At 40.3% G+C, this 25,312-nt stretch overlaps 2 protein-coding genes across 4 annotated transcripts in view; both read right to left on the bottom strand.

Moving 5' to 3' along the window:
- NPHP1 (nephrocystin 1) overlaps positions 1-1,454 on the bottom strand; it is a 68,729-nt gene extending 67,275 nt beyond the window's left edge. For 2 of the 3 annotated variants that reach the window (XM_025353825.1, XM_025353826.1), the window contains exon 1: positions 1,294-1,454. In XM_025353825.1, coding sequence (XP_025209610.1) covers positions 1,294-1,362 — 69 coding nt within the window. In that variant the 5' untranslated portion in view covers positions 1,363-1,454. The remainder of the gene's footprint in view (positions 1-1,293) is intronic. The other variant, XM_025353827.1, reaches the window with a different exon arrangement.
- A 6,486-nt stretch (positions 1,455-7,940) lies between these two features.
- Positions 7,941-9,166, bottom strand: MTLN (mitoregulin). Its single transcript, XM_025354364.1, is given in 3 exon segments — positions 7,941-8,030; positions 8,584-9,014; positions 9,017-9,166. Coding segments are annotated over 2 exon segments (441 nt in total). The 3' UTR covers positions 7,941-8,030; positions 8,584-8,723.
- Between the last annotated feature and the right edge of the window lie 16,146 nt (positions 9,167-25,312).

Below are 25,312 nucleotides of genomic sequence, written 5' to 3'. Positions count from 1 at the left end.
GAACAAAAATGGATAAAATAAGAGTATCAGTGAATCTCTTACTGGCCTAAGATTATAAAATAATTTTACTCAGTGGAAAAATACTTAGTAATACATCACATGAAAAAAAATTAAAATAAAGTAAAATAAAAATGTCAAAAAATAAACCCACTGGTTGCTATTTACTTTTTTCTTATTTTTAATAAGAACTTAGTGCATTTTTTAAAAGTTTTTTTTTTTTTTTTTTTTTTTTTGAGACTAAGTCTTGCTATGTTGCCCAGGTCAGTCTTGAACTCCTGGGCTCAGGTGATCCTCCTGTCTCAGCCTCCCAAGTAGCTGGTACTACTAGCATGAGCCACCACACCTGGCCTAAATATTTTTATAAAGATAAAAAAGAATAAATAAAATCATAATAATCATCGGCATCCTGTCACACAGAAATACCACATTAGCATGTTCCCTTCTATGCTGTTCTGTGTATACAAGAAAAAATGTGATGAATACTTTTATACATCAATCTCAGTCCTACTTTCTAATTATTACATACAGCAGATCCCTGGAAATGTAATTTTTGAGCCTAGGTGCATACACACATGCTACACCTTGTCAAGCTGCTTTCCTGAAATGCTGTACAAGCACCTTATACATAGGAGCAGTGAATGTGTCTGCTTCATCACACCTTCCTTAAGACTGAATGTTGTGATTTTTAAAATGCTTGGGATACCTCATGTCCTTTGCAATTACTTGAATATCTTTGAAGTTAACATTCCTCGTATGTTTATGAGTTACTTGTTCACCTCCTCTGCTCATTTATCAGATCTTAATGTTCTTGCATATTAAGACTATTCCTTGACACGTATTTCGCTTCAGTTCACGGAGGCAATAATAATCTCCATTAGAGGAAGGCTCAAAGGAAACGGGCTTGGAAAGTGGAGAGAGGAGCTAGGCTCAGAGTTGGGTTGGAAATGGTTACCACTAAATTTAGATTGGGAGATGAGGTGGGTTAGTGAGTTGTTAGGGTAGGAGGTTGAGATGTTAGCTGGGAGTGAGGGTCGGAGGAGGGGGCGCTTAGTTGATGGTCACGAATTGTGGGAGGTTTCGCCTTTGCCTGGGGATTGAGTTGGGATCAAGAGGGGTTTGAATAGGGGTTGGGTGCTCGAATGTTAAGACGTAAGGGAGCGTTACAATTTGGGAAGGTAAATAGGTTGGGGACAAGCTCCCAGGATTAGGTGGGGTCACGGTGGGAAGGCGCAGCGCGCACAGCTGCGTCCGCCTCTCACCCGCCCCAGGGCCCTCTGCACAGCCTGACCATACCTGTTGCTTCAGCTCCTGATTGCGGCGCCGCAGGGCCTGGAGAGGATCGCGCTGCCGCCTCGCCAGCATCTCCCTCGCTGCGGCGCCCTGATTGCTCCAGTTGCCAGGGAAACCAAGCGGCGGCGCCGGAAGGTGACGCCATCGACGTGCGCCCGCCCCCCACGCCCGTCCCGCCCCACCCGGGCCAGTCCCGGGAAGGGTCAAAATGATCTCTTGCGGTGGTAATCCCACGTCGCCAGGCAGGTCGCGGCCGGGGGAGTCAGCTTTCCTCGCCAATTCCTAAGGATAGGGGAATGTCCCCCGGCGTCTGAAACTACATTCCCCACAATACATCAGTAATAACATCAGTAATACCACCACCTTCTTGCTGGGATACCTGTTTTATGATATTTGCTTTTTGGTACCAATTTTGTAAGCTAATCTTAAGATACAATTTTAGCATCTTAAACTCTTTCATTAACTGCAAGAATAGCTTTCCTATGGGATATATGGTTCTGTTCTATACTCTTACTTCAAAAGGCGGTTTTTAATTCTTTGCCATTTAGGCTACTGAAGTTTCATTTCATTCTAATATTGCACGTTATCCATTCTGAATTCTGTAAGGATGGTAATCTATGAGCAAATCTACAGCAAATCTATGAGCAAATTATTAGTTCTTATTCTGATTCCCAGTTTACATCAACTCTCAGGAAGGTTGTCGTGTTTCCCCCATATGGGACTGCATCCCATGAATCCAATTCCAAAACTCCACTACACCCAAACTGGACTTGAATAAGAATGATGATGACTGGAGCTCACCTTCCAAATGATGGACCCCATTGATATAAATGAATGTTCTTCAGTACAACCACAGGCCAGGCTGAACCATTATTTATGTACTTTTTGCTTCCAGTATAATATATACAGAGAAAAGTGTACAGACTTTAAGTGTGCAGCTCTGAAAACCCTCCACCCCATAACAGCAGCCACATTATGAAACAAAGTATTATCTGCCCACTAACAGTCTTCCTGTCTGTCTAGTCCCTGCCTACCCCCATCCCCCAATCTCCCATCCCTCTCACTTCTCCACCACACACCAAAGGTAAACAATATCCTAATTTCTAAGAGCACAAACTTGTGTGCCCTTTTTTGTACTATACAATGAAATTATGCACCGTGTGGTGGCTTCTCCTGTCCTTTATATATCACATTTGTGAGATGCATCTATACTGTGTGTGGCTGTAGTCTGTTCATTCTCATTGCTGATATTTTGCATATGATATACCCTAACATACTCATTGATTCTACTGTTGCTGCATAAGTGGGCAGTTTCCAACTTATGGCTAGTATAAATAGTGCTGCTAAGAACATCCTGGTGCAAGTCTTCTGGCAAACACATGTATACCACTGCTGAGTCACAGGGCATGTTATATGTCAGCTTTAGTAGATACTACTACCTGGTTTCCCAAAATGGTTGTACTAATTTATACCCTATCAGCAGCGTATTGAGTTTTTGTTCTTTATGTCCTTGGCAAGATTTGGTATCATCTTTCGTTGTAATTCATGTCATATTTTGAATTAATTTCTCTATGGTGGCTCATAATTAATGTTCACTTAAATAGGCAAACATAGGATTTCCATTAAAAATGTTTATAACAAATGAGAAAATGCTATGAAATATTTCTAAGTGGATTATTAAATAATTACAGGTGATGAGATGAGCAAAACAAAAAAAATGCTCTCAAAAAGCTATTACTTATGAAATTCTCATTCACTGAGTCTATAAATTAGAAAAATTATCTATATCTACTTATTTATAGGGATTTCCATATTTTAAATAGAAAAGTTATAGCATCATGGATACAGTTTGATTCTGTTGGTAAAAATAAACTAATAAACCCCCTAAATATGTGTGAATAAACGAACAACAATGAGGAAAGGTACAAAAAAAGTATATTACTCTATTCATGTCAGGTGTAAAGATGTTTGACTGTATACATTTTTGCACCATATTGTTTCAGTTACAGGTATTTATTATTTGCGATTCCTGGATCAGCATTAACATCACCTAGGAGCTTGTTAGAAATGCACATTTTCAGGCCCTACCACAGCCCTAGGAGAATCAGAATCTGTATTTTAACAATACCCCAGTGTTTCATGTGCACATTCCAGTTTGAGAAGTACCACTGAGGTATTCAGTGTGCTATAAAGGATGTGATTACTCAGCTGATGATTTTTCACTAATGACTGTAATATTCAGGATGGTCACATTAATAGTAGTCATTGCTCCTCTGTAGTTATACCTTGATGCCATTATAAGAGACAATATAATCTAAAACAAGAGAGATCTGCAGTGAGGTAGCCAAAAGAAACTAAAGCAAACCATGGCCAATGTTTCTCCTGAAAGCAAGCTACTTCATAAAACTCATCATGATTTCTTTCTATCAGTGTGTTAAAATGAGTAACAATTTTGGATTGCTTCCTCACAGGCGATACTGAAAAAGAATTTAATAGTTTCCAAGAGACTCATAATGTAGACAGAACCAGTGGAACAAGATGACTTGGAATCAACAAAAAGATTATAACAAAGAGAATAGAGAAAGTGTGCAGTTTCAGGGTCTTAAAAGAAAATTCAGGCCAGGCACGGTGGCTCACGCCTGTAATTCCAAAACTTTGGGGAGCCAAGGTGGGCGGACCACCTGAGGTCAGGAGCAGGAGTTCGAGACCAGCCTGGCCAACATGGCGAAACCCTGTCTGTACTGAAAATACAAAAATTAGCCAGGCGTGGCACATGCCTGTAATTCCAACTACTTAGGAGGCTGAGGCAGGAGAATCGCTTGAACCTGGGAGGTGGAGATTACAGTGAGCTGAGATCATGCCAGTGCACTCCAACCTGGGCAACAGAGTGAGACTGTGTCAAAAAAAAAAAAAAAAAGTAAAAGACAAGACAAGACAATCCACCTCAAATAAAAATGGCAAATATATATGAGCACCTTGGTGCAAGGCACTGTTTGGGCCTGTGGTACAAGATGTTTAACACTGATCTCAAAGAGCTTCCAAACTACAGTAATAGACTAGAAACACAAAAACCGTACCAACCACTTACCACAGAAGTACTACCTGGTGTACAGAATTCCCTGCCAAATGAACAGCTTATGATTAAATACACTGAGTTCTACAGTAAGGTCTTGCATTGAATATGTCTACTAGACAGCTGAAAGAGTGAAGCTGGAATTAAAGAAAAGGCTCAGAGGGAGGGAGGTCTGCTCGGATGTGCTAGTTAAGCCAAGACAATGGCTAGGGTAATCACAGGAGAGGACAGAGCAGAGAACCAAGGGCAAAAGTTTGAGGAACTTGAGAAAGGCAGCAATAGTAGCAGTTTGGAAACCTGATAAACTTTTGTATTAGAGAAGTAAGGGAAGGATAATTTCAAGGGAGAAAGTGGCCTCATCAAATATCCTCAAGGTACAATGTAAGCATTCAGAAAAAGCCATAGATATTAATGTTTCTGGAAGGTGCAGAGGGCAGATCACAGCAGGTCAATGGGCAAAATATTTGGAAAGAGACAGTGAACCACTTCTAATTGGCAAATGATAGCATCAATTAAAACAAATTTTAAGTCAAAATCCATGCATTTCTTAGCCGGGCGTGGTGGCAGGCACCTGTAATCCCAGCTACTCGGGGAGGCTGAGGCACAAGAATTGCTTAAGCCTGGGAGGCAGAGGTGGCAGTGAGCCAACATCACACCACTGCACTCCAGCCTGGGGGACAGACTCAAAAAAAAAAAAAAAAAACCCGAAAAGAAAATGTGCATTTGTAAATAGAAAGCAGGGAGAGACTGCAGATGCAAGAAAGAGGTGATGTACTGGAGAAGAAGGAAGGTCCTGAGGGAGGTGTAGAATTCTGCAGAGGCCGAAGAGGAGACAGCCTTGGAAAGGGCCTGTGTCTCTTCTCTCCTGGTAAAGGAAACCTAATGAGACAGAGCTTCAAAGCCAGTAGTTTTCAACCTCAGCTGACCATCACAATCACCTGAAGAACTTCAAAAATCCTGATACCCAGGCCATATTCCAAATGACATGAATCAAAATGTCTGGACAGTGGCATGCAAGAATTAGTATTTTTAAAGCTCCCCAGATGATTATAATGTGTAGTCCTGTTGAAAACTGCTCTAGACAAAACTATGGAGAAAGACGAAGGAATTCCCAGCTAACGGCCTTTTTCTTCTCATATGGTTGATCTACTAGGAATGGAAGGCATCAAGTAAACTGGGAGTTGAAGAAACTCAGGTGCTAAGAAACAAGACAGATGCAGTCACCATAGAACCCATTAGTCGTGAGCCAAGTGAGAAAGGTGAAGTCTTTCTTTAAAGTTCAGTGGCTCAAAAGAGCAAAAGCAGTGGTGAAGGTAAATGTACAAGCAGAGATGGAGTCTCATCTGACCAGGGAGCCCAGGATGACTTATGAGGTTAACTGGGTGAGACAACTAATAGTCTCCAGAGTGGGCAGTTCTATAGGAGATGTAGAGGATGTTAAGCTGTCCTAATGAGGTGGGGTTACCTCGAGACTAAACAGACCAAGTACAATGTAACAAAGTCCAAACCTGTTGATGACAAAGTCCAGAGTATGGCTGAAGCAATGTGGGATGCAGCAGGTGGTCTGGGAAGCCCATACTGGGGGAGAAAAGGAGGGAGGGTAGGGTAGTACAAGTGGGCCAAGACAGGTAAATGTCATAACTAAATGGCAGTGAAAAATGGAGGTGGGGAAAATACAGATTCAAAGAGTCAACAGTGTGTCATTTCCAAGTTATGACTGGCACTGACTTCTGGCTCCCAACTTTCCATTTCCAGTTTTGACTAACGTAGGAAAAGTACTATCTCCACAGTATTTTCGGGGTGAAAAAACTACCACATTTAAGTAGGGCAAAGGTAGAAAAAGTGACAGAGGTAACATCAGCGGTAATTGCCCACTACAGAAATGGGGAATACACAGTGTAAAGAGGTAGTAAGCAGAAAACTAAAAAATCAGGAGTGGCACCGAGTAGCTAAAGATCCCATAAGGATATGGACAAGACTCGGAAGTAGCACATGCCCAGAGGCAGGGATACCTAGAGCAGAGACAGAAGAAGGGCATGACTGTGTCAGGGTGCTGTACATAAGTAATGAGAAAGAATCAACACTGGAAGGGCCAGGTCCACCAGGAACATGGCACAAGAATAGGTTCAAACAGGCAGAACTAGGCCAGTCACAATCCAGATGCTTAACCAGGTACATTCCAACAGGTTGGGGGTAGTATGTCCCTCAAGAAACCTACCTTGCCTCAAAGAGTCTCAACTCTTGGAGCCTCAATTAGGGACGGACACTAGGAAGCTTCAGCAAACTGCAGCCCAGATGGGACTGAGCTCCAAGAACCATTTCAGTCCTTGACTACTACATTCACAGAATGAAAACAAAGTTGGAAGTAATAGGCATAATAGCCCCACTAAAATGGGGGGGAGGGTGGGGGTGCTTCATGTGGAAACAACTTTCCTATATTAACATGGAGTTGAGACACGAAATTAATCTTTGTAGGAATGAGCAAGGGTGGTATTCTAGAAACACTCCTTGCAAATCAAAGGAACCAGGTACTCCTGATTTTTAGATACAGGCAGGATTTATCACTAAGCTCTGTTCAGGAGGGTTTCTCCTTCACGTGTGTATTCCATAATGACACATAAAAGATGTTTTTGCCAATAAAAACTTATACACTGGCTGGGCACAGTGGTTCACGCCTGTACTCCCAGCACTTTCGGAGGCCGAGGCCAGTGGATCACCTGAGGTCAGGAGTTCGAGACCAGCCTGACCAACATGGTGAAATCCCGTCTCTACTAAAAATACAAAAATTAGCCAGACATGGTGGCACATGCCTGTAGTCCCAGCTACTTGGGAGACTGAGGCAGGAGAATTGCCTGAACCAAGGAGGTGGAGGTTGCAGTGAGCCGAGATTGTGCCATTACACTCCAGCCTGGGCAACAAGAGTGAAATTCGGTCTCAAAAAAAAAAAAAGAAAAGAAAAGAAAAGAAAAAACTTATACTCTGTACTTGGAACACACTGTTTTGTTTTGGGTTGAGACAGGGTCTCACTCTGTCATCCAGGCTGGAGTGCAGTGGTGAGATCACGGCTCACTGCAATCTTAACCTCCTGGGCTCAGGTGATCCTCCTGCCTCAGCCTCTGGTTTATAAATTAGCTGGGCTCACAGGTATGTGCCACCACGGCCAACTACTTTGTGAGTTATCTGTAAAGACTGGGTCTCCCTATGTTGCCCTGGTGGGTCTCCAACTCCTGGGCTCAAGTGGTCCTCCCACCTCAACCTCCTAAAGTGCTGGGATTATAGGCATGAGCAGGGCCAAGGAATACAATGTTACTCTTGGAAGTTCAAAGGTCTTACATACAGCACCCTTACCTCAGTTATGTTTACACAGCCCCTTGCTTTCCAACAAGTTCAGTAAAAGAACCCATAATGGTCCCACAGCCAAGTCTGCTTTGTGGTGTACCAAAGAAGGGGCACAAGTTACATAATACATCTTCTCAAAAACACTAGTAAGTCAGTTTTGAAAATGCAGATCTCTTGATGCAGTAAATTGCATAAAAAACATGATACTTCCCCTTATGAGAAAAATAAAAGGTTCAAAGATGTTTATTTTATTTTAAAAATAAAATTGATTCATAAAGTGCAAGAAGAAGTCGTTTCTTTCCAGTAGTCTATATGCATCTTCAACAAGCTGTTAGAAACAGAAAAGAAAAAAGAATTAGAAATACACAATCTGTAACTTCAAACTGTACTGTGGTATTAAACCATGAACCATAAGATCTGGTGTTATGACTAGAAAACTGAGGTCCTGAAAATTTATGATACACAGCTCTTCTGAAAATGCTAAGGCTGGATGCAAGGTTCCTGACTTCCAGGCCACTGCTCTTTCCACTTTAGCAGGCTGCCAAAAACCTAAGAATTCAGTTTGGAGTTTACAATCGCCAAGGCGAAGATGTGCTACCAAGGATGTTAAAATCATCTCCCCGGTTCCTTTTTTCTTTTGTTCTTTCCAGTATTTTCTACAATGTTGTCAGGATGAGCGACATAGCACCGGTAAGACATTCTCATTAAACAGTCAGTGAACTAAACTAAGACACCAAAGAGCAAGTTATTAGGGAACACAAAACTTCCACCCTCTGGTGTCTGTGGGAGTCCTATCTTCTGCGACCTAGCCCGAGTTGATCCTAAGCTATTCGCCCGACCCCAAAGTCTCCCTTTGTAATGTCACTATGTGTACTGCTCACCAACACTCCAGGACGAGCCGGCCATGGCAGGCGGGGACTGTGTGACAAGCCTGGCTCTGGCCACCGCCGGACCGGAGCTCCGGTGAGGACAGGGCAAGGTGGCCATGCGGTGGATCGAATAGGGCGGAAGGCGCGGAGTCTCAGGCCAGGTCCAGCTTCTTCTGCGTCGCCGCCAGCTTGTCCTGCAGCCTCCGTTTCCTCCAGTCCAAGTAGCGCCTCCGCAGTCGGTTCGCCTGCCAGCCCAAGAGTACTCCAGATGCGAAGGCTACTAGCACGGACAACTGCAGCGTCCTCTCCGACACCTCCGCCATAGCGGTAGCCGGCGTGCTGCGCGGTCTACGGCTCGGCGGCGGGGTCAAACGGCGCCGCGCGTTCAAGTGTGGCGCGCAGGGCAAAAACGAGGCCAAGGCGGTGGGGCACGCCCCGCGCAGCCGGCAAGGCGTTGGTCCTCTTGAAACTCACTAATAGTCCCATCTGCCTCGCCTTCAACTGAAGACTTTCCCAGCCTTTGGACGACCCCACCTTCCCCTTTCCTGAACCCCCACATCATTTCTTGTTGAGGCCTTATAACATTAGTTAACATTGCGGGGGTATCTTGCTAATCCGACTGTAAGCTCTTCACCGCTCTGTTTTCTCTCAGCAATAGAATGGGAGTGACTTGTGTAACTTTAAATTTTCTGGTAACCTGTTTTTTAAAAAATAAAAACAAAAACATGGAATTGTTTTTAATAAAGTATTTACTTATCCCAACATACAGGATGTTATCATTTCAACGTGTAACTCGTCTTTAAATTATTAAGGAGATGCTTTGTTTTTTTCCTACCAAGTCTTTGAAAACTGGCCTGTATTTTACAGGAAATAGCGCATCTCAATTTGAAAACTGAATTTTCAATGGAGATACTTATCAGTGTCTAGATTTCATAAAATGTACAGTTGAAAAAGTAGATTCATATACCCAAGCTGTTCTAAAAACACAAACATTTTTCCAATAACCAAATGGAGTACCAATTTTTAGATTAAATTTAAATTCCTTACAATTTTTTAAAAATTAGAAACTCAGTTCTTCAATCACACTCACTATATATGGAAACAGTGGCTCCCATATTGGACAACCCACATCTGGGGGCCATGCTGTACCAGAACTAACATGGGGTCAAAATTGTTGGGATAGGAAACAAACGCATTTCTAATGACGAAAGTCATTTTAACACCTCCCCACCATGACTTCCACCTCCTGGTGTTCAGGCCTTTGTGTAATCCCCTCCTCTTGAGTGTGGGTGTGACCTGTGACTTGCTTTTAACTAATATAATAAAGCAAAGGGGATGAGGATGTCACTCCTGTGATTACCACATATATTAATCTATTCTCACAATGCTAATAAAGACATACATGAGACTGAGTAATTTATAAAGGAAAGAAGTTTAATTGACTCACAGTTCCACATGGCTAGGGAGGCCTCACAATCATGGCAGAAGGCAAAGGAGGAGCAAAGACACATCTCACATGGCAGCAGGCAGGAGAGCCTGTGCAGGGGAACTTCCCTTTATAAAACCATCAGATCTCACGAGACATATTCACTGTCACGAGAACAGCATGGGAAAGACACCCCCTCATGATTCAGTTACCTCCCACTAGGTCTCTCTCATGACATGTGGGAATTATGGGAGCTACAATTCAAGATTTGGGTGGGGACACAGCCAAACCATATCACTGTGTATATAAAATTTTTTAGCTAGTTAAAGACTCTCCTGTGGCTTGATGAAGTGGACATGCTGGAGAAGCTCACAGAACCAAGAGCTGCAGTGGCCTCTAGGAAAAACCTCCAGCCAACAGCCAGCAAAAAGCTGGAACCCTCAGTCCTAAAACCACAAGGAAATGAACTTTGCCCACAACCTGAATGAGCTTGGAAGCAGATTCTTCCCCAGTTGAGCCTCCAGATGAAAACACAGCCTTACACATTCATTGCAGTCTTGTGAGATTATAACAGAGGACCTAGCTTAATTGTGCTTGGATTCCTGATCCATGGAAAATGTGAGATAATAAATGCGTATTGTTTTAAGTGAATACATTTGTGGTAATCTGTTACACAGTGTAATATATAGGAAAAAACAGAGTGTTTTTCCCGCTTTAATTCTCAATACAGACCACCTCTGGTCACTAAACAATACATTCAATACTCTGACACCAGAGTTGGGGTGAAGAAGACTTTTTTCCTATACGCCAATGAATTCTGCAGCAGACAACAGCTGGGTGTCCTCTAATTCAATTTAATTTTGACACTTACCTACCTGGATACAGCATCAGGTCCCATAGGTTGAGGGCTCAGTCCCACAAGACTTCTTCCTACTTCCAATGCCAGTCACAAAGAATAGGTTGTCACCTATGCCACTGAAGAACTGGCTATAAATCAGGAATTCCAGCAACCCCCTCCTTAGGTTTGATTAATTTTCTAAAGAGGCTTACAGAACTCAGAAAAACACTTTACTTACTTTTACCCACTTATAATAAAGGATATTACAAAGGATATATTTAAACAGCCAGGTGGAAGAGATGGATAGCGTAAGGCATATAGGAAAGGGCATGGAGCTTCCATACCCTGTTTAGGACCACCATCCTCCAGGAACTTCCACATGTTTAGCTATCCAAAAGCTCAATCAAACCCAATCCTTTTGGGGTTTTAAGGAAGCTTCATTACATAGGCATGACTGATTACATCATTGGCCATTGGCGATCAAATTAACCTTCAGGCCCTTTCTGCTCCCTGGAAACTGGGGAGTAGGGCTGAAAGTCTAATCATGCCCTAGTCTTTCCAGTGGCCAGTCCCTGTCCTAGGGACCTCCAGTCATCTCAATAGCATACAAAAGGCATTCTTATCAATCACTTGAGATTCCAAGGATTTTAGGAGCTGGTATGCCAGGAATCAGGAATGAAGACCATATATATATGTGTGTGTGTGTGTATATATATGTGTGTAGATATATATGTGTATATATATGTATATATACACATATATACGTATATATACACACACACATATACACACATATATATATTCACAATATCACAGACAGTAATATAAAATGAATAAAGCCCTGAAAGGAAGGTCAGCAAGTGGAACCTGAACTCAGCCTCTCTGTAGAGATCAGCAAATGGACTTTCACACTTGAGGCAAAAGGTATCTTAGGAGGGAGATGATAAGGACAGTGTTGGGTCCAATGTGAATTCACATCTGCCACACTTAATGTTCATTTACTCAACAAATATTTATTGAATGCTGCAGTGGGCATTGGGAATGTAAAGGTGAATACAACACAAGGTCGGCCCTTAGCTTAGCACAAAGTAGAATAAGTAGAAAAAAAAATTATGACACAGTGTGATGAGTTGGAATATGTGTGTAAGTATGTTGCTTAGACTTATAAAAAGAAGAAAAAATCCTCATCATTGTAGTTTGGGAAAGCAAAACAGAACAAAACCCTCAGAAACATTCTTTCTCTTAAAATCCATCCAATCTCTCAGCCAATCCTGTTGGTTCTATTTTTAAAACATAGCCAGAATGAAATTGCTTCTTACCACTCTACTGCTACCAACAGATCCAAGCTGTCATCACCTGTTTTCTGATTGCAATAGCCCTATCAGATTTCCATGCTTCTATATCTGTCTACCACATTCTCTTCTTAATACAGCAGCCAGAATGGGCCTTTGAAATCAGAAAAAGTTGAATCATGTCACTTGTGAAAGTTGATCATACCATTTGGGTCATTCTTGTCATACCCAATTAAAACAGATTTGAGAAGGCAGAGGGAAAGGCACTCAGGACCCAAAACATTGCTCCAAGAATATAATTCTCTGCAAGCCTGGCTGCTGAAACTACCTGCTGTAACCTGAAACCAGTCTTATCTATAGCTACTGAAACAATCTCCTGGAGCTCTGAGAATAGTTTAACCCATTGCTGTCACTTACCAATCAAAACTTGTCAGTTCCTCAAAACCTTACTAGGACCAAAGAACTTTCTGAAAGCAAAACATAACATTTCTCTTTTTACAATGAAACCTCCAAGCTTCTCTTTGTTCTGCAGACATACCGAAGACCACCCAGACTGTATGTATGTCCCAAGTTGCAATTCTGTCTTTCCAAATAAAATTTCCAAATTTCAGAGATTTGTCTCCATGTTTTGACTTTGACACACTCTTCTGCTAGAACTCTGCCGTGGCCAAAGCCCCCATGGTGGTCCCAAGTGTTCTGCAAGCCCGTTTCCCTTCCACCCCTGAAGCTGTCACTGGCTTGCTCACTGTGTCTTGGGCTTACCAGGCAAGGTTCTACATAATAGCATTTGCATGTGTGGTCCCCCTACGTGGCATACTGTTCCCCAGATCCTTGAGTGGGTAACTTCCTCAACTCCTTTAAGTTTGTGCCTACAGTCACCTACTCAACTATTTAAAAATCACAGACTCAACCATCTCCCACTCAGGCACTCCTGATCCCTATGACCCTGTTCCGTTCTCCTCCAGAACTTGCTGCCTTCAACATTTATCATACTCAACTGTTATTGTCTGTTTCCTGTACTAGAATGTAAGCTGCTCCAGGGCAGGGATTTTTGTCTCCATTGTGTACTGGTGAATCCCAAGTGCCTAGAACAAGGACTGGCATATAACAGACACTCAGTAAATATTTGGTGTTGATGACAGTGGAGAGTGGTCAGGGATGGCTTCTGAGTGGATGGCTGAACTGTATCTTGAAAGATACATCACAAACTGAGAAGAGACTAAATTTCTCTGTGTCTCACTTGACTCATTTGTAAAATAAGGAGTTTAGTGTTACTCAACAGCTCTAAGACATTTTAAAGAGCCACTTTTGGCAGCCTCAAGTTGCATACTTGGGCCACTGGTGTTACTGCAAATTTGAACCTCACTTGGAATTCTGGTCTCATCCCTAAGATGTCTTTAGACTAAAAATAGGCTAGATCATGTATATTAGAGTCTGGAGTATGGGAAAATCTTAGACACACAGAACTGGAAGAGAATATAGATTTGTTTTTGTTGAAGCAGAAGGAAACTCTGGCCACTGGGGAGAATACAGCTGCTGAGGAGAAGGCAGGGACATAAACTTTAAAATCCCTCTTAAAGAGCCACTGTGTCCCCAGCTTGCCACTTTGTGTTTTACTCCTGAGTGAATTGTTTCAATGGAGCATTTTAGTGAACTTCACAATGGTAAAGCAGCTTTGAGGTAATGCTTAAATTTGGATTAACAGGCTGAATAGTCAAGCATAGTAAGTTAATTGATTGCAAGAATGCCTTTTGAAAGATGCATTAGCTGCTACTGTTGAGTTTGCTGTTTGAAGGGCTTGCCAAGGGGAAAGACTTTACCATTTGTAGTGTTAGATCTTTATTGCTTGTAAATAAGTTCATTTAAAGTGTATAAAAGAAATCAGTTTCCTCTGCGACTCCTAGACCCTAAACAACAAAATGATTACTTTATACCTTAAATTTAGCCCCATAAAAGGTATAGCCTTGCCATGACTAAAATGGAACACTCACCTCAATAAATCTTTGAGTTCTGGCCCTAAAGACTCTTGCTGGGCCTGTTTCACCCGAGACACAAGCAGACAACCCAGTGTCTTGGGAGTCTAATCACCAGGTCCTTTGTCTCCCATTCTCTTCCTCTGAGCTGTTGGGAATGGGAAGGGAAACCCCTGTAGGATAGGGTAATGTGCTCAAGTTCTTCACCTGCCCTGACCAGTACCAGCAGACACACACCCCACGAGGCTGAGACTTAGAGGAGGTAGGCAGGAATACCAAGTAGACGGGCTAGGTGTGTCATTCCAAATGTGGATCATTTTCTCCCAGTGCAGGGCAAGAACACAAGGAGTTCCATAAGGCAAGGCTGAGCCTCGAGCTTTGATCCTTCTTTTTCACGGGAACAGGCACTTCAAGTCTGCCTCTCCATTCTGTAATTCTGAAGACACACTGTACAACAGCCTTCTATAACCCTTTCAGGAAGAACAGGAAAATCCTTCTGAGTAACACACCAGCCAGTCTCATAATTATTTCCAAGGTTAAGTTTTCATCTATAATTCACGATTATTCCAACAAGTATTTTCCTCAATGCATACTGCGTGCCAGATATTCCATGCTGAGCCAGTCTCAAGGATCTTACTCTCTAGGAGAGAGATTGACAACAATCAAATACTCACACAAATAAACACAGCGGTACAAACACTGATGACTGCTCTGATAGAAAAGTACTGTGTGCCATCTCTGTGTAACACGGGGGTGCACAGAGGAACCTAACTGAGACTGGGAGGGTGGAAATGGTCAGAGGAGACCTCCTATACCTAAGACCTTAAGTGAGAAACAGAAGTAGAAATGAGAGGGAAGGGATTTTGTGGGCTGAGAGAATGCATTTGTAAACATTCTGGGGCTGCAAAAAGCTGAATCAGGCTGGGTGCAGTGGCTTACACTGGTAATCTCAGCACTTTGAGTCGCCAGGGCGGGAAAACCACTTGCCTCCAGGAGTTTGAAGCCAGGCTGGACAACATAGCGAGACCCTGTCTCTACAAAAAATAAAAAAATTTAGCCGGGTATGGTGGTGCGTGTCTGTATTCCTAGCTACGTGAGAGGCTGAGGTGGGAGGATTGCTTGAGTTTGCAGTGAGCCATGATCTCATCACTGCATTCCAGCCTGGGTGGCAGAGTAAAACCCTGTCTCAAGCAAAATTATTTTTAAAATGCTGAATCAGCAAGAGTTAGAGGAATAGGAGTGGAAGAAAGGTAGAACAAGAAGACAGAGCCTTGCAGGCCATGTCAATGACTTTGGATTTTATTCACAGTGAAATGAGCAGCCTTTTTTTTTTTTTTTTCTTTTTTTCTAAAGCAGGGGAATTGCATAATCCTGTTCGCATAGTAATAACATTAATCTGATTTCAGATGGAGAATGGATTGGAAGTCACCAAGGATGGAAGCAGGGAGGCCAGTTGGGACACTATTCCAGTAGTTCACATAAAAGACAATAGTATTGTAGCCTGTGATGGACGATGTTTGGTAGATTTGGTGTAGTTCTGTGCAGAAAACAAAAACACATGTGGGGGAGAAGAAAAGACACACACACAATACCTTTAAGGGTAAACAATCTTTTTTTTTTTTTTTTTTTTTTTTTTTTGAGACGGAGTCTCACGCTGTCGCCCAGGCTGGAGTGCAGTGGCGCGATCTCGGCTCACTGCAAGCTCCGCCTCCCGGGTTCACGCCATTCTCCTGCCTCAGCCTCCTGAGTAGCTGGGACTACAGGCGCCCGCCACCGCGCCCAGCTAATTTTTTTGTATTTTTAGTAGAGACGGGGTTTCACCGTAGTCTCGATCTCCTGACCTTGTGATCCGCCCGCCTCGGCCTCCCAAAGTGCTGGGATTACAGGCGTGAGCCACCGCGCCCGGCCGGGTAAACAATCTTTATCCCATGTAAATGGCAATGCAGATATAATAAGCAAATGATATAATAAGCAAATTGATATAATGAGCAAATTGCAATGGGAAGGGAAGAAGGGAAAAGATATATATATATATATCTCTACGTATATATACACTCACCAGACTATGGAGGATTCATTGCCAGACCGAGAAGCAACAGCCTGGGCTCCAGAGTTGGACACTACACTCATCAGACTATGGAGGATTCACCACCAGACCGGGAAGCAACAGCCTGGCCTCCAAAGTCGGCCACTCATTCATGCACAGATGAGGAGAGGTCTCCTGAAGCTTCAGCATGGTCTGAGACCCTAGCTCTTTTTGTAACAAGTCATTAGGGCCCCTTGTGACTGGGCTCAAGGAACACAAAAAGGTCAACTTGTTTTTGTGATTGTCTATTGTTTTTCAATAACTAACATATAGGAATAGATTGAAATAGAGATTTCTCCGAAACAGCGCTGGATGAATGCCTCAAAGGGGCTCACACAACCTGTTCTGGGACTTGGTGACCATTATTTGTGTCCATGTTCAATTGAGTTCAAATTTAAAATTTAACTTTTCCTCCACAGGTGCAGATGATAAAGCAACTCCATCTTGCTAGTCTACCATATTGACTTCTGATTAACCCCTGTTCTGGAAATGCCTCTGAGATTTCTACTTTTTCTACTGTTCTTTCTTGCCTCTCTCTGAGGGGTTGATTTCAGTTGTTACACATTCCTTCCCTGTGGTGTATAATCTTTGGGCCTGGGGGATAAGGACTCAGGGATCCACTATACCTTCTCATGGCTGCCGAAGTCTATCTATCACTTCTGTTTGTAAGTCCCTCGTAAATGTTTCTTTCTGAGAAGCCAGACATGTCAGCCTTCTTCTTTCACCTCTCAGCTTCCTGGGCTTTGGGGTTAAGTTTGCATAGACTTGCTCATCACAGAACATTTAGGGTTGACAGCTTTTTTCTTTTAGCACTGTAAAGATGTTCCATTGTTCTGGCTTATGTAGTTTTGGAAAAGAAGTCTGCTGTAATTCTTTTTTTTTTTTTTTTTTTTTCTTTTTCTGAGACAGAGTCTCGCTCTGTTACCCAGGCTGGAGTGCAGTGGTTCGATCTCAGCTCACTGCAAGCTCAGCCTCCCAGATTCACACCATTCTCCTGCCTCAGCCTCCCGAGTAGCTGGGACTACAGGTGCCCACCACCACACCTGGCTAATTTTTTGTATTTTTAGTAGAGATGGGATTTCACCATGTTAGCCAGAATGGTCTCGATCTCCTGACTTCATGATCCGCCTGCCTTGGCCTCCCAAAGTGCTGGGATTATAGGCGTGAGCCACTATACCTGGCCAGTCAGTTGTAATTCTTATCTGTATATAATGTATCTTTTTCCCAATAGCTGTTTTTAAGACTTTATAAGGATGTATGAGCAATTGGTCATGATATATTTTGGTATGTTTTTACAAAGTTTATTCTGTTCCAGGTTTGTTGAATCTCCTGGATCTGTGGGCTTCTAGTTTTTACCAAATTTAGAAAACTTCTGGCCATCCTTCCTTCAAATATTTTATGTCTCCCTTTTTTCTATGACTTCCATTACATGCATCTTAGACTGATATCCCACAGGTCACTGAGGCATTATTCTCTCTCTGTTCAGCAACTTTATTTCCTATACTTTGCCTGTAAATTCTAGTCACCTGTGCCTCCCAGGGTGCCAATCTCCATCCCCTCAATTCAGCGGGGCTCTGTTTGCTTTTGCCTTCCCTGCACTGTGGCCTGGAAACTCTCTCCAGGCAGTAAACTGGAGCCATCATAGGATTGAATTTGTTTGTTTTCTTTCCTTTGGGGATCATAGTTCTGTGCTACCTGTTGTACCATGTCTGAAATTAGTTGTTCAATTAATTTTGTGCATTCTTAAATAGTTATTTATGGTGGGCAGGTAGTTCCTATAGCTTATAATCTTTCATGGGTGGACACAGTTAAACATTTTATATATTTTGGTATGTTTATTTGATTAATGTCTGCCCTTCTCCACTAGACTGTAAATTTCATGAGAGCAGGGACCATTTTTGTTTCTGTTTAACATGTTTCCTCATAGTATGTGCTTAATAAATACTTCTGGAATAAGACAATTATTTTTAGATAAAAAATATTTATTTAGAATGAGGAATCACAAAAATCATACTACAAAGTCCAGATGAATGATATAAAATTGCAATTATGTTTAACGAAGAGGCTACTTCTTAATATCAGAAATAAAAAAGCTGAATTTATCACTTTGTAAGCAAGTTAGAGCTGTGCCTGTAAAGCACAGCCTCTCTCAGCAATGCAGAGTTGGTTTTGTAAGACAGAGTTCAGAGATTGGAGATTTTCAAAAATAGGATGTTGGCTGAGTGCGGCGGCTCATGCCTGTAATCCCAGCACTTTGGGAGGCCAAGGTAGGCAGATCACTTGACGCCAGGAATCCATGACCAGCCTGGTTAACATGGTGAAACCCTATCTCTACAAAAAAATTATAAAAATTAGAGGGGCATGGTGGTGGGCGCCTGTAACGCCAGCTACTTGGGAGGCTGAGGCATGCGAATCGCTTGAACCAACTTGCAGAGGTTACAGCAAGTTGAGATCCTGCCACTGCACTCCAGCCTGGGTGACAGAGCGAGACACTGTCTCAAAACAAAAAACAAAAAACCCAGGAGTGTTTAGGGTGCTTTTTTGTTGTTATTGTTTTATTGTTTTATTTTTATTTTATTTATTTACTTTTAAATGTTTTTTAATGTTTAACTGTGAAAGCAAGTAACACCATTGATGGCTGGTTAACTTTCAGAAGCTTGTTCGCTGAATAGAGTGAACAACTGTTGCTAATTGGCTGATTTTAGGGAGTGTATTTACTGATGTGAAGTTGTCATGATTGATTAGGATGGGTTTAAAACTGGCTTCGGTCATTATTTGTTGCCATGGTCAGATAATAATAATTCCTTTCTAGGAGGATAGAGTTTTTTTTCTCAATCCCCCTTTTTAATCATCCATCAGAGTTGCAGAAAATACTCTATGAATTCTCCAGAGCCTTACCACTGTTCCTGATTCTTCTTAAACATATGTTTTCATTTTCAGTGGTCTGATTTCCTGTTACCTATCAATCAACATATTCATCTTGTTTTGTCTTTGATCAATGAACATTTGTAACACTAGATAACAAACACTGAGCTATGAGAGAGACAAAAATAACTACTACTAAGATGGGACTAGTAGGCACTTAGAAACCAATCACCCAATATGTTTTCCAGGCTTGAAGACAAGTCTCAGATTTGTTGAGTCAACAACTTCCCAACACCTCAGGTAGACAGGTTGCCTTTTCTCTTAGTTGTCCCAGCACCATTGTTGAAAAGATTATCCTTTCACCATTGGATGGTTTTGGCAGCCTTGTCAAGAGTTAAGTTGACCATTATGTCTGTCTTTACACCAATAACATGCTGCCCTGATTGCAGCAGTTTTGCAGTACGTTGAAATTGGATACCATGATTCCTCAACTTCAGTCTTCTTTTTCAAAATTGTTTTAGCTACTCTAGATCCTTTGCTTTTGTGTAAAAGCTTTAGAATTATTTATTAAATCATCAATTTCTATTTCAAAAAGCCTGCTGAGATTTCTATTATAATTGCATTGAATTTACAGATAAATTGGGGGAGAATTGATATCGTAATGATACTAAGTGTTCTGATCCATAAACAAAGTATCTCTCTATATTTATTTATTTACTTCTTATTTTTCCTTATTAATATTCTGTAGTTTTCTTCATAACAATTTTTCACTTAGATTTTCTCTAAATACGTAATGATTTTTAATGCTACCATAAATGGTAGTGTTTTTTACATTGTAATTTGTAATTTACAAGTGTTTATTGGTAGCATATAGAAATACATTTAATTTTGTATATTGCTTTTATATACTCTGATATGACTAAACTTCTGGTATTGTTTCTCAAGATTCTTTGGAATATTCTATGTAGACAATCATGTTGTCTATGAATAAAGACAGTTTTGTTTCTTCCTTTCTAATCTGTAAAATGTTTTCCTCTCTCACCTTATTGCACTTGCTAGGCCTCCAGTACAATGTGGAGTGAGTGGAAATCCTTGCCTTGTTCTCAATCGTAGGGGGAAAGCATTCCACTTTTTCCCTTTTTTGTCAGAATTAAATTTTATTTCACATTGAAAGAAACCGTGAAAAGGATTTACATTTTCCCATATTGCAGCACAACATCTTAATGAATGAAATATTTCTTGCCATAATAAGATCTTGTTAGTTTGAATAACTGAAACAACAGTTTATGTTCTTCAAGGTAAAGCAAAATGACTTAGCAAATAATGGTTTAAAAGTTTTAAATCCAGACATAAACGTATGGCTTCATTATTAACATCCTTTATAGTCCATTACAAAATTATTCCCACTCTCAATTAGCACCCATTTACAAAGATGCATTCCTAACATTGTTTTGGTCAGTTGGAAAACAGCAGAAAAATTAAAGCTCAGAAATCTCAGGCTTACATTTTTGCTGCATATTAAACTGTGTGGTAACTACACCATACATATACAGTTCTAGCTAATCTTTATTACCCACAAATTTGTTTTCAAATAATTTTTACTAATCTGAAAAATTTGACTATTTAAAAGCAAATGACTGTAGTTTTTATGTTTGCACAAAATACTAATTTTTAAGCCATTTATGCTAATATTTTAGAAAAGACAAATTTTAAAAATGCATTCAGAATGTCAATTCTGATATTTTAAAAAGTTAAAAATAAAAATTAAAAGTTATTCAGAAAAGTGAAATTTTCAAGTAAGTTCATTAGCAAATAAAATAATGCAAATTTTCTAATAGATTGCTCATTTTCTACAGTAGTTGGCTTCAAAAATATATACACAATAAGTAAATGTAAACATTTACTTATTTAGTAACAAGGAGAATCATCTTAGAAATTAGTTTTGAGTTCAGTCTTAAATATTTCAGAACATACTAGAATATGACCTATTCATTCTTTCAGTTGATTACAGAAAAATAAAACCACAGAATTATTTATGTTAACTGGATTAACAATTCTAATTACTAAATAGGTCTAGATTTGGGCTAACGTACAGTTTTTTAAATATGTAGGAAATTTTGAGTAATATTTACTCTCTTTATAAAGTATACATACACTTTAAATACCATGTGTTTGTAATTCAGGATGTCAAATTATAGCATGCATTGAGAATACATGTCTATGGCAGGGAGATAGTATTTGGTCTGTTAGGGATAGTAAAGGAAGAAAGAATATTTCTTGAGAGAAAAAAAGAATATTAAATAGAAACATCAGGGAAAAGAAAAGCCTGGTCCTCAAAATAAAAGGGCCATTAATTGAAGAGAGCACTTAAAAGCATTATATCTGTTATTAGGAATAATGTAATACTACCTTATTCTTATTACATATTACAATCATGTATATTTGTGCTGAGTGTGTATATATATTTACACAATTCAACATATATATTTATGTATATTTATTTATACACAAACTACATATAGTATAGTATATATATAGTGTGTATATATAGAGTATAGTATATATATAATGTGTGATTGTGTGTGTGTGTGTGTGTGAGTGAGAACATGTGGTGTTTGATTTTCTGTTCCTGTGTTAGTTAGCTGAGGATGATGGCTTCCAGTTTCATCCATATCCTTGAAAAAGACATGATTTCATTCTTTTTATGGCTGCATAGTATTCCATGGTGTATATGTGCCATATTTTCTTTATCCGGTCTATCATTGATGGGCATTTGGTTTGGTTCCATGTCTTTGCTATCGTGAATAGTGCTATAATAAACATACATGTGCATGTGTCTTTATAGCAGAATGATTTATATTCCTTTGGGTATATACCCAGTAATGGGATTTCTGGGTCAAATGGCATTTCTGGTTCTAGATCCTTGAGAAATCACCACAATGTCTTCCACAATGGTTGAACTAATTTACATGTCCACCAACAGTGTAAAAGCATTCTTATTTCTCCACAGACTCGCCAGCATCTATTATTTCTTGACTTTTTAATAATTGCCATTCTGACTGGCATGAGATGGTATCTCATTGTGGTTTTGATTTGCATTTCTCTAATGATCAGTGATGATGACATTTTTTTTTCATATGTTTGCCGGCCGCATAAATGTCTTCTTCTGAGAAGTGTTCAGATCCTTTGCCAACTTTCTGATGGGGTTGTTTGTTTATTTCTTGTATATTTGTTTAAGAATCCTTGTAGATTCTGGATATTAGACCTTTGTCAGTTGGGTAGATTGCAAAATTTTTCTCCCATTCTGTAGGTTGCTTGTTCACTCTGATGCTAGTTTCTTTTGCTGTGCAGAAGCTCTTTAGTTTAATTAGATCCCATTTGTCACTTTTGGCTTTTGTTGCACTGCTTTTGGTGTTTTCATCATGAAGTCTTTGCCCATACCTATGTCCTGAAGGGTATTGCCTAGGTTTTCTTCTAGGGTTTTTATGGTTTTGCATTTTACATTTAAGTCTTTAATCCATCTTGAGTTAATTTTTGTATAAGGTTTAAGGAAGGGATCCAGTTTCAGTTTTCTGCATATGGCTAGCCAGTTTTCCCAGCACCATTTATTAAATAGGGAATCTTTTCCTCATTGATTGTTTTTGTCAGGTTTGTCGAAGATCAGATGGTTGTAGATGTATGGTGCTATTTCTGAGGCCTCTGTTCTGTTCCATTGGTCGACATGCCTGTTTTGGTACCAGTATTATGCTGTTTTGGTTATTGTAGCCTTGTAGTATAGTTTGAAGTCAGGTAGCATGATGCCTCTAGCTTTGTTCTTTTTTCTTAGGATTTTCTTGGCTATAAGGGCTCTTTTGGGGTTCCATAGGAAATTTAAAGTAGTGTTTTTCTAATTCTGTGAAGAAAGTCAACAATAGCTTGATGGGAATAGCACTGAATCTATAAATTACTTTGGGCACTATGGCCATTTTTACAATATTGATTCTTCCTATCCATGAGCATGGAATGTTTTCCCATTTGTTTGTGTCCTCTCTTATTTCCTTGAGCAGTGGTTTATATTTCTCCTCGAAGAGGTCCTTCATGTCCCTTGTAAGCTGTATTCCTAGGTATTTTATTCTCTTCGTAGCAGTTGTTAGTGGGAGTTCATTCATGATTCGGCTCTCTGCTTGTCTATTGTTGGTGTATAGGAATGCTTGTGATTTTTGGACATTGATATTGTACTATCAGACTTTGCTGAACTTGCTTATCAGCTTAAGGAGTTTTTGGGCTGAGACGATGGCATTTTCTATACATACAATCATGTCATCTGCAAACAGAGGCAATCTGACTTCTTCTCTTTCTATTTGAATACGCTTTATTTCTTTCTCTTGCTTGATTGCCTGGCCAGAACTTCCAATACTGTGTTGAATAGGAGCATCGAGAGAGGGCATCCGTGTCTTGCAGCGGTTTTCAAAGGGAATGCTTCCAGCTTTTGCCCATTCAGTATAATATTGGCTATGGGTTTGTCATAAATAGCTCTTATTATTTTGAGATTGTTTCATCAATACCTGGTTTATTGAGAGTTTTTAATATGAAGCGATGTTGAATTTTGTCAAAGGCCTTTTCTACATCTATAGAGATAATCATGTGGTTTTTGTCATTGATTCTGTCTATGTGATGGATTGTGTTTGCTGATTTATGTATGTTGAACCAACCTTGCATCCCAGGGATGAAGCCAATTTGATCATAGTTGATAAGCTTTTTAATGTGCCGCTGAATTCAGTTTGCCAGTATTTTATCAAGGATTTTCACATCAATGTTCATCAGGGTTATTGGCCTGAAGTTTTCTTTTTTTGTTGTGTCTCTGCCAGGTTTGGGTATCAGGATGATGCTGGCCTCATAAAACGAGTTAGGGAGGAGTCCCTCATTTTTAATTGCTTGGAATAGTTACAGAATAAATGGTGCCAGCTCCTCTTTGTACCTCTGGTAGAATTTGGCTCTGAATCTGTCTGATCCTAGGCTTTTTTTTGGTTGGTAGGCTATTAATTACTGCCTCAATTTCAGAACTTGTTATTGGTCTATTCAGGGATTCAGCTTCTTCCTGCTTTAGTCTTGGGAGGGTGTTTGTTTCCAGGAATTTATTCATTTCTTCTAGGTTTTCTAGTTTATTTGCATAGAGGTGTTTATAGTATTCTCTGATAGTAGTTTGTATTTCTGTGAGATCAATGGTGATATCGCCTTTATTCTTTTTTATTGTGTCTATTTGATTCATCTCTCTTTTCTTCCTTATTAGTCTAGCTAGCAGACTATTTTGTTAATTTTTTCAAAAAAACAACTCCTGGATTCATTGATTTTTTTAAGGGTTTTTCATGGTCAATACATGGTGACATTTTAGCAATTTTAGAATAAATCCATAGACTAAATCACAGCATGCATAAATCATTTATATCTTAATGGCTCATTCAATTATTTTATTTTATTTTACTTTTTTTAGAGACAGGGTCTTGCTCTGTTGCCCACGTTAAAAGGCAGTGGCAATCATAACTCACTATAGCCTTGGACTCCCAGGCTCAAGTAATCCTTCTGTCTCAGTCTCTTGGGTAGTTGAGACTACAGTTGTGCACCACCACATCCTGCTAAATTTTTAATTTTTTGTAGAGACAGGGTCACACTGTGTTGCTCAGGCTGGTCTTAAACTCCTGGCCTCAAGTGATCCTCCCCCTTTGACCTCTCAAAGCACTGAGATTACAGGCTTGAGCCACCATGCCTGGCCTTAACTGTTCATTTAAACCTGAACAAATGTTCATTAAGCATACTACTAATTTTTTTTTTTTTTTTGAGCTCTTTAGCCCAGGCTGGAGTGCAGTGGCTCCATCTCAGCTCACTGCAACCTCTGCCTCCAAGGTTCAAGCAATTCTCCTGCCTCAGTCTCCCGAGTAGCTGAGATTACAGGCGTGCACCACCATCGCTGGCTAATTTTTGTACTTTTTGTAGAGATGGGATTTCACCAAGCTAGCTTCTTTTTCTCAAACATAACTATTAAAATAAGTGAAAAAGCTTCATTTATTGTAATACTGATGTATTCTACCATATATCTGTGTATAGAAATGTACAGAAACTTAAAAGATCATAATTGCCCATGAGGAGCCATAAGTTAGTTCATGCCATTGGCGTGTATTTGCAAAACATTTTCACACTGCAAACATTAGAAGTTTAAAGATCTGACTGGGGGAAAGGTTTATACTCTACTACAGCGATGCTGGTGTATTTCTGCAGAAGGCCTTT

This window comes from Theropithecus gelada, chromosome 13 (assembly GCF_003255815.1).
Source record: "Theropithecus gelada isolate Dixy chromosome 13, Tgel_1.0, whole genome shotgun sequence".
Classification (NCBI taxonomy): domain Eukaryota; kingdom Metazoa; phylum Chordata; class Mammalia; order Primates; family Cercopithecidae; genus Theropithecus; species Theropithecus gelada.
Note: the sequence above shows the minus strand (reverse complement) of the source record. Positions and strands in the feature narration are given on the sequence as shown.